Here is a 9,730-nt window from a genome sequence, read left to right as displayed (position 1 = left end):
TGATCTCCCTCCCTTATGTATTTTGCGTATGAGGGAGGGACTAGTCACAATCGTTGCTAGGAGACGGTGCAACACACAATATGCTGAAGGGCTTATTTTATTGTCCAAAAAAAACTATTCTCACATTAAAGTCCTGTTTCTTTGACAGTTGACTCCAAACTAAGATGAATATTGTACTTCCGGTAAGCTAAAATAAGTATACATTGGATTAATAGCTTTATTACGTTTAAGATGTATTATATTATTTGTCGCTTTAGCTAATTGTAGCTGTATTTTTTTTAGGAGTCATCTCCTCCGAAGGCCAGAATTTTATTATGGTATGTTACAAGTATCTACAGTTAAATGTCACTTATTACACCTTATATCTAACAATAAAAGACTTTTATTAGTCTGATTGTGTTCATGTATAAACCTAATAGGGCAGACCTGAGTTACAGCGATGCAGAAGACATCACCAAGACAAAGTCTATACCAGAGATTTCAAGGTTATAAAATTATTGAATGTGTTTTTTGCTCTTATATAAACGTATGTGGATTTTCAAATGCAACAATTATTTCTCCTAAGTAAGAAAAAATAGGTGTTTACTGTCTGCGGTATTTAGAATTTTGTGCCAGGTTCTGCAAATTGAGGCCCCTGACCCTCAGCGGGGCATTCTGCTCGAGCTCTACACAAACATGGTGCTATTCTGCAAGCAGCAAAAATACAATAAAGAGCAAATATCTGTTCTTCTGTCCATCATAAAGAATGTGCATCAGCTAAACACAGGTGAAACTTTAAAACAATGTATGTACTGTATGAATGTTGCTTGATGAAGCAAGCAAAGGCAACAGATAGCGTATGTAATAGAGTTTTTGTAATAGAGTTCCAGATTTCATACTGAAAAAAGGTTAATTTGCCATATTGGTGTGAATTATAGAAAACTCCTAAATCTGCTCCAGCTAAACTTAGCACTGGCTGCAAAATGTTTAGGAACCAGTGCCGTGTCATAGATCTCAAGAAATTAGTAGATGTGCTGTTATATGACAGAATTATTAACTCCCAAAATATGAATACCATATGTTTAACTAATCATCTATTCCTTATGGTTTGCAAAATATTTGCTGAACATTGTGAAACCTATAATCAATAATCTTTTCAGAAACACCCCTTAACAACATGGACCAGTGTTTTACATACTTCAGTGAGCTGCTTCTTTGTCATTCTGTCAGGGTATGTACTTTAAACATTAACGTGCAAGAATAAAAAAAGCACTTTTTTGTTGTTTTTAGTTGAGAATGTTTTCGTTTGACGTTTTTCTGTCTTTAGAGACCCCCTTTCACTATCGATCTATTCAATTCTGAACAAGTGACTGAGATTATGAAATATTTCATGAACACATATATGAGACATTACATGCTTTATAAGTATGTATTTACACCTCAGGTAAGTTTGGATACCTGTACTATTTCCCTCCTGCATACATAAAAAAAAATGAAGCTGAAATCTCACATTAACAGATATTGCTTTATTCAAGACATATTTAGATTTATCTTTGTCTTACGTTGGGATGCCTGAGGAGCTCCCTCCTGAAGAGCTAGAAACCTTAGGTACAAAATCCTATTTTAAAATCCTAAAATTTTTTAATACATCACAGGACATTATTATAGGTCTACACCTCAATCATCACATTTCAGCTTTAATTTGGCTGTGTTGCAGAAGCAGAAAATGAAGCTGAAACTGAAGCAGGTGAAGCAAGTGAGCAAGAAACAGCTTCTACAAAAATCCTGCTCACAGAGACAGCGGCACCTAAACAAGGTATGCGCACTAGATTACATTAGTGTAAAAACACAGCCTGACAAACAGACACAAATCTGTTAAAACACAAACCAACTTTGAAACGTCAGTTGGTTTTATGTATTTCCCCCTCTTTAGATCTTTCCCAGAAGGGAGCGCTGAGGACCATTGTACAAAAGGAAGTAAAGGAGGAAGTGACGCGCTTAACTGCTCATTTAGAAAAATGCTTACAGGAAAGTACTGATCAGCTTAACACGGCACTCACAGCACTGGAGACTAGACTTCAACGTAAAAAGTGACCAGCTGTCTTTGTTCCTGTTGACTCATTTATAAACTTCATTCAAGTATACAAGCAAAACCATTTATTTATTAGCAGAACACAAATATTTGCAAAAGTATAGAATTAAAAAAAAAAATGTATAAGGCCTGTCAATTTATTGTCATGATTTTTTTGTCTTTTTGTTAAAAGAAGTTTAATTAAATATTTTTAAACAAATCACTTTTTCAGTTTTTTACCTAATAAGTGAAGATTTATTTAAATAATTCAGAATATTAAAACAGATAAATTATATATGAATATAGAACAGCAATCTTGACAAATTAAAGACTAATCTTACGTTAATACAGTACTCAGTGATGAAAACATGGTTTTTGATTATTAAATGAAAAAGACTCAAATATCATTAAAAAATCACAAAGTGAACAGGAATGCGTTATCGTGACTGATAATATTTGAGCATTTAGTTTCTCCAAATTTTTTAGCTCCACTTGATCAAACTATAAACTATTCTCCATAAATGATTCAATTATAAGCACAACTAAAAAAGACCTAATACACCTGAAGTAATTTATGTATGATGTATAAACATTTATAAAGTTTAAGATTAGATACTAGAAAAGACAATAGCTTAAAATCTGAAATTGAGCTTAATAACTTACATGTAACAATGAAAAAAGTACCGTCATTAATCAAGAATAAATAATTCTATTTTGGTTTGAGTGTATGCATGTGCGTGACTGGATTAATATATAAGTTCCCTGAATTGTATTAATAGAAATTTAAAAATATTATTATTCTAACTCCTAGTGAAAAGGTTAAAAATCAATAAAATACATTTAGCTTTCAAGCTCCTCAAGACCAAGTAAAACAATTTTAGTGGTGTTCTGAAAAAGAGCAGCTCGGTTCTGTTGTTCTCCTTTCTTGACCCAGTGTCCGTATATACGGAAAGCACAGCCGTCAATGAGTTTGCGCACAGCTCGTAAAGAGTAAGGATCCCTCATTAGGATTTCTCGTGTCAGAGGTCTGGCCCGGTTGTATCGACAGTACATACGAATACAGGACAAGACTGTCAAGATTAACACCTAGAGGGGTGAAGTAAAAGACAGCACATATAAGAAAAAGGGCTGCAAATTTTACACGTTTTTCTTTAGCAATAGTTATACATGTTAATAATTAGTTAATCACAAATAATTAGTGATTAATTTCTTATAATGACATTTTATTGTGGGGGGGGGGATTAGGCTGCAAAACATTATACACACATACGTGTGTGTGTGTGTGTGTGTGTGTGTGTGATTAACATCCCTATTAAGAATGGAACCATTCTTTTCATTATATTTAAAAGTGAATATCTATTTTAAAAAGTGTATTCTAAACCTACCCTAAAGGTCTTTCTGGGACTGAAGTGTCGTACGTCATCCTTTTGGTACTGAAGGAAGAAAGGATGAGTTAATGCTTGTTCAGCCGTCAGACGAACTATGGGATCAACCACTAAAAGTCTTGAGATCTAAAAAAAAACAAAAAAAAAAAAAAAAAAAAAAAAACATAGGGTGAGAGAGTGGTATACAACTTTAAATGAGATTAAATGTTAAAGAAACTATAATCTCCATGAAATATTTAATACAGCATAAGAACTGAATGCACTCATCTTCCACGTTTTTAAGAACAGGTGTAAACCTGCTTCAGGTGTAAAACCTGCTTATTCACATAGTTATCCAATCAGTTAACAAGTTCAATAGTATAATTATAAAAAGTTAATTAGGATGTTAACATCAGATAACACCAGCCTTCTTTCAGAAAGAAGATAATGTTCATCTTAGCTTGTGATATAGCTGCTCATATGTTAACTAGTTAGTTAAGACTAGGTCTTGTGATGATAGCTTAACATTTGTCTGGGACCATGATACAACCATGACAATTGGTTATAAAATTAAATATTTAAACAAGACCAAAAGCCTTATTGCAACTCTCATAACTCATCAGTCAAAGTCATTGCTCCAGTGTCAGATGATGTGACATCACAGAGTTGTTGTTTTTTTGACTAGCATGGCATGCCAATCATAAAGTAATAAAAGTTTGACTTTAATTTAACTTGCTTTAACTATAGCAATTATGGTCTACTTGTAATGCAGCCTCAAAAGCAAAAATAAAACTTTTGCCAAACCAAACAGGGCAAAAGAGCAGATACTCAGGGCAACTTTTATCCATGCCCTTGAATGTCCACAGGAGTGGAGCCCAAAATGGTATTCTGCTATTATAAATAATCCACCTTAAGTTTCAATGTGTTGTGCATTCTGAGATGCTTTTTCTGCTTACCAGCACTGTAAAGAGTGGTTAAACTGAGTTACCATTAACTTCCTGTCAGCTTGACGCGGTTTGATCAGTGTCTTTGGACAGTGTCCTCTTTTATCATTAAGCATTTCTATTTACATAACTGTAGTTCACTTGATACTATTAACACAGTTCTGTGAAAACTGTTGAGTGTTGTGTGAGAAAATCCCAAGAGATCAGCAGTTTCTGACATACTCAAGCCAGTTCATCTGGTACCAACCACCATGCCAAGTCACTCACATTTTTGTTAACAAATCTTGACCTATATTTGTATGATTTTTTAATCTCTTTATAATGTGGATAGCGAGTGCATATATATTATTAGCAATTATGTTTTAACAAAAAATGTTGCTCATTTTATATAAAAATTCCTACCAGGTCCTTGACAGTATCAGACCTGTCATCCCACTCCGGAGAGCTAAAATGATACCGACCCTCCATGATCATTCGTAGCATCAGCATCTGTTTCCGGTGCCAGAAGGGAGGAGATCCAGCAAGTAACGTAAACAAAATCACACCGCAAGCCCACCTGAGAGAAGACTGGCATTAGCAATCAGAGTCTTCCACTACTACTTGGGGAAAAAAAGGACAGTTCCAACAGAAGAGGAAGTTCTTCTAAAAGGTTGTGTTAAAATCTTGCCACACATAAAACTGAATTCTATCTATTTTTAGATGTATGACAGTCAAGTGGCGAAACATTTAAAAATTCTAAATATAGACTTACAAGTCAACCTCTTTCCCATATCCGTCTTGTGTTTCGTCCATTGAACATTTCAGAATCTCAGGTGCAAGATATCCGGGAGTGCCACACAGCTCTAACTCAAAACAAAACAGAATGATCTGTGTATAGTTTTGCTTATGGGGGAATAAAGGACCATACTATGGATACGGTATGGCTTACATATCTATTATCCCACCTCTTAGCTTTTCTCCAGGTTCCAACTGTACTGAAAAGCCAAAGTCCGATAGTTTAATGTGACCCTGGTCATCGAGGAGGATGTTTTCAGGCTTGAGGTCTCGATGTACGATATGAAGGGAATGTAGATACTGGACTGCCTCCAGTAGAGCACGCATCATGCTCCTAAATGTGAACCATATACATTGCAGCAAATTCACTATAATAAGATACCATATAGTACTGTCAATACTGGCTGTAACTACACACCTGGTCTCTTTTTCGCTGAGAGTAACCTTTTCTGTCAAGTAGTCAAACAGCTCTCCTCTTCTCATGCTGTGTTGATGGAGTAGGAACAAAAAGTGAATATGTGGTAATTACATGACTTCCCTTTTACTTGATCGGTACTGGAATGTGCCAATTACTACAAACTAATTACATGCTTCTATTACTACTTGATATTTTCTTGCATTCATATTTTACATGTGTGGTGTTCTGGGAAAACCTCACACAATACTGCTTTTTAAATAAGGGCTGCTGCAAAATTGGTTTAAAAAAAGGCAGGAATGAAGAACACATTTCACAATTCCTGACATATTTAAATTTTGTTTATTACATATAAAATAAAAATAAATAAACAGTGTGTGAAAGCGGTGTCGTTGATTGGAGTTTTAAATTCGATAACTTTACCTGTGGTTGAGATGCAACATGCAACAGAGGAACATTTTAGTTCAATAATCCTGTAATATCAGAAAGATATATTGTACAAAAAAATACATGTGAAGGGGTTTCCCAGGCCACCACAACTACTAAATCTGTTGCTCCATGACTTAGGAAATTAACAGACAAAGTTGTTATATAATGTACTACTTACAGGTCAAATACCAAAAAGATGAAGGTCGCAGACTCGTAGGAATCAATAAGTGTGACTAAGAACAGAAAAACAAATCGTTTTGTCTTATCTTTTTAAACAGTATATCGTCAGCTATAACACAAATGTAACAAAAGCTAGAAATCTAAAACTTACTGATGGATGGGTGTCCTTTCAGCACATTTAGAACGTGAATCTCTTTCAGTGTTGAACTCTTTACCTCCTCCAACTGCTGAGGAGTCATCTTCTCAGCTGTGATCTCAATAATCTTTACTGCAAATTCTTGTCCTGTGTGTTTGTTTACACACCTTCGCACCACGCTGCTTACACCCCTACATGCAGATACATGATATGAGATTTAAGCAAGACCAACAAGAACAAAGAGCAAAAACTTAAAAAAAAATTTTTTTTAAACATACACAACAATGGAAACATGATAATCCTTTAATTGAAACAGAAACAGCATATTCATTGCATTCCGACTACACTCTGGAAGTGTACCTTTATTACTGAAGTACCAACTTCCTTATACTTTTATTTTAATTTTGATGATTACACCCTACAGCTCATGAAAATAAAAAATCCAGTATCTCTAAATATTAATAAATACTGTACCATGTATCTTTCTGTCTAGTTTAGTACATGCAACCACAGTCAAACAGTAGGGAAGACCACTGACTTGACAGTTATTCAGAAGACTAACACTGACACAGTAAGGATAAGCCATAGAACCTCAAGGACTTGCTGTATCAAAGCATATTCATGGAAAATTTACTGCAATGTACAAATGTGGTAGGAAAAGGTGTACAGGCAGCGAGATAACCGCAGGCCTAACAATATTGTCAAGCAAAGCTGACTGAAGAGCTTGGCAGGGCTTCACAAGGACTAGTGTGAGGCTGGAGTCAATGTATCAAGAGGCACCACGTCTTCAGGAAATGGCCTACAACTGTTGCATTCATAGTATTAAGCCACTCTTGAACAAGAGACATTATCAGAAGTATCTCACCTGGGCTAAGGAAAAAAAATTGGACCATTTTCAGTGGTCCAAAGTCCACTTTTCAGATTAAACTAAATTTTGCCTTTTGTGTGGAAATCAAGGTCCCAGTGTCTGGAGAAAGAGAAGAGGCACGAAATCCAAGTTGCTTTAAGTTCTGTTTAAATTTCCCACAGTCTGTGATGATTTGGGGTGCCCATAGTCAATGTAACTGTCTACCGGGAAACACAGCACTTTGTGTTTCCGTCTGCTGACATGCACATTTTTATAACAAACTTCCGCGATAATCATTTTTTTTTTTCAGATGCACTGTGTGTGTGTGTGTGTGTGTGTGTGTGTGCATATATATATATATATATATATATATATATATATATACATATATACATACATACATATACACACACACACACAAAATACAACAATACATAAATTATTATAAAAAAAAGTTTTGATGGATTTATGGATGCAGTGAGAGAAGACATGATTTATAAGATGAGATGATTCGCTGTGGCGACCCCTGAAAGGGAACAGCCGAAAGACAAAGAAGAAGAAAAAGATTATAAAAAAATAGTTAAGGTTATTTTATATATTTAATTAATTTACTTGAAGTCAATGTACAATTTTATACATGTATAATTTTGTATAATTCATAATTTTATACAATGACTTTGTATGTCCACATACTTTTGGATAGAAAGGGTATGGCTAAAACATTGCTAGCAACATGAGACTTACTTATACTGGTGTTGATAACATATTTGCAAAGTTGTTGTAAAAAAGAAGTGTGTTATCAGATACATTCTTTCAAAATGTCCTACAATGCAATACTTGCAATTTGTAAATTTTTGGAGTAATGAGATTTAACATTCTATGCTCTTACTACTGTTTTTGACCTGTGAATAAAATCAACATATGTCAGTTTATTAAAACCTTTAGTTTTTAGACACCCACCTGCCGATGACCTCCTTGGGCTCGTACTTCTGATGGAACTCTTTGGCTCCCACCCATTGGGGCAGTTCCTCTACTGGCATCAGATCACGAGTCATTGTTGCAACCTGAGGTAGCAACTGAAATTCAGCAAAGTTACTTATCTCCTTTAACTATTCTAGCTTGAACCTTTTTTTTTTTTTATTAAGAACCATCCTTAACATATTAGGTGCTTCATGTACAGTACTGTGTCAGTACAGTACAGTACTTTTACAAAGTTTGTTATACATGTTTACCATGTCTGCATTATGAGGTAAAAATAAATAAATATCTCCAAGCTTAAAAAAATTTAACATTACAGGAGAAAAGTTTCGTGCCTGTTAAGAAATCAATATGACAAAAAGTACTTGACAAGGTTTCAGATTGAACCAAAGAAACTAACACAGGCTTCTGGGGTTGCACAAAAATAGAAAGGAGCAAGTGTGACCAATAAGAACTCAAGCATTTTCTCCAGCGTGCTAAATAAAACCTCCAGTTGTTTTACTTATAAAACTACACAAATACGTATTTACTGTTTATTTTCAAGCAAAGAGTTTTCACAACAAAGGCTGACAGTGTTTACTTTATTACTCTTTATAGAAGTTTTTTTATGTAGAAATGTTTTCAAAAGCATCTTTGCTTATGGCAGCTTATTTATTCTTATTTACTTTTGCACATTATTGTAAGTAAAACAGGTTTTAATGAGAGTTCTGGAGAATATAAGTTCTTCTGGCAACGTTGGCACACTTGCTCCTTTCTATTTTCATGTATAACCCAGAAGCTTACATTATGTTCTTGTTTCAATCTGAAAATTGATCTGGCATGTAACATGTTGCTTTCTTTTACATGCATGCAAACATTCTTTCGTAACATTATTTATTTAGTAATTATTTTGTTTATTACAAGTTATTTTGTACATAATAATGAAGACATGATAAACATATACTACATAACAACATTTGTACTAAAGATAAACTGGTGCCGACTTTTACACAGCACTGTATGGTTCTTCTATAATTGTACTTTTATGTGGAAAAAAAAACAGATCTGTAATTAATGTCACTTGGACGGTCAGTGGAATGTACAGGAATCAAGACTCTCATAAAAAGCCAGAAATAATTCTGTGCACATAAAAAAAAATATATATTTTTAAAGTTGCCCTAATTTTTTACAAAACATTATTTATGAGATTAAATAGAATACAGTTAAATAGGTATGTGCAAAAAGTTTCGCAGTCACTGGGGGGAAAAAAACTAATTCATTAAACAATAACAAAACAATACTCCTAAGTATAAATAAGTAACGCTATAATAACAAAGCATTTACCACAACAGCAAGGAGATTTATCTAGACGTATAGCCTATCAGCTAGCATGTTTAGTGTAGCAAGCTACAAAAACTGCTCGCAAAGAACAAGAAAACACTACTCACGTGTAGTTCCCTATCTAATAAAAGTCATTAGCTGAACCTCTATGTTTAGATATCAATTAAAAGTAGACTATGTAGGAGTTTAAAACACTGCGGGTCGACTAGGATTGCCCTTAAGCTGTCATTAGCCAGCTAACGGAATAAACAATTAGCACGGAACTACATGAGTTTCTTCTGTTATTCACCATA

General features: G+C 34.3%; 2 protein-coding genes across 3 annotated transcripts; one reads left to right on the top strand and one right to left on the bottom strand.

Moving 5' to 3' along the window:
- The first annotated feature begins 402 nt into the window (after positions 1 to 402).
- On the top strand, positions 403 to 2,109 carry cfap119 (cilia and flagella associated protein 119). The gene is made up of 7 exons (XM_053511658.1): positions 403 to 485; positions 603 to 766; positions 1,140 to 1,210; positions 1,307 to 1,423; positions 1,515 to 1,587; positions 1,697 to 1,795; positions 1,913 to 2,109. The coding sequence occupies exons 1-7, from the start codon at positions 403 to 405 to the stop codon at positions 2,071 to 2,073; spliced, it is 768 nt and encodes a 255-aa protein (XP_053367633.1). The 3' UTR covers positions 2,074 to 2,109.
- A 76-nt stretch (positions 2,110 to 2,185) lies between these two features.
- phkg2 (phosphorylase kinase, gamma 2 (testis)) lies at positions 2,186 to 9,694 on the bottom strand. Of its 2 annotated transcripts, none has more exons than XM_053512041.1 (10): positions 9,545 to 9,675; positions 8,100 to 8,203; positions 6,308 to 6,483; positions 6,155 to 6,209; positions 5,551 to 5,616; positions 5,303 to 5,466; positions 5,110 to 5,200; positions 4,761 to 4,914; positions 3,436 to 3,561; positions 2,186 to 3,136 (listed from the first exon to the last, which is right to left on the bottom strand). In XM_053512041.1, exons 2-10 carry the CDS (start codon positions 8,192 to 8,194, stop codon positions 2,891 to 2,893), a joined length of 1,173 nt encoding a protein of 390 aa, XP_053368016.1. In that variant the 5' UTR covers positions 8,195 to 8,203; positions 9,545 to 9,675; the 3' UTR covers positions 2,186 to 2,890. The 2 variants fall into 2 exon arrangements, with proteins under 2 accessions (XP_053368016.1, XP_053368015.1); XM_053512040.1 differs by having other exon boundaries at positions 2,187 to 3,136; positions 8,100 to 8,215; positions 9,545 to 9,694.
- Positions 9,695 to 9,730: the final 36 nt, after the last annotated feature.

Source organism: Clarias gariepinus, chromosome 14, assembly GCF_024256425.1.
Source record: "Clarias gariepinus isolate MV-2021 ecotype Netherlands chromosome 14, CGAR_prim_01v2, whole genome shotgun sequence".
In the NCBI taxonomy this organism is placed as follows: Eukaryota; Metazoa; Chordata; class Actinopteri; order Siluriformes; family Clariidae; genus Clarias; species Clarias gariepinus.
This window is presented reverse-complemented; position numbering and strand designations above follow the sequence as displayed.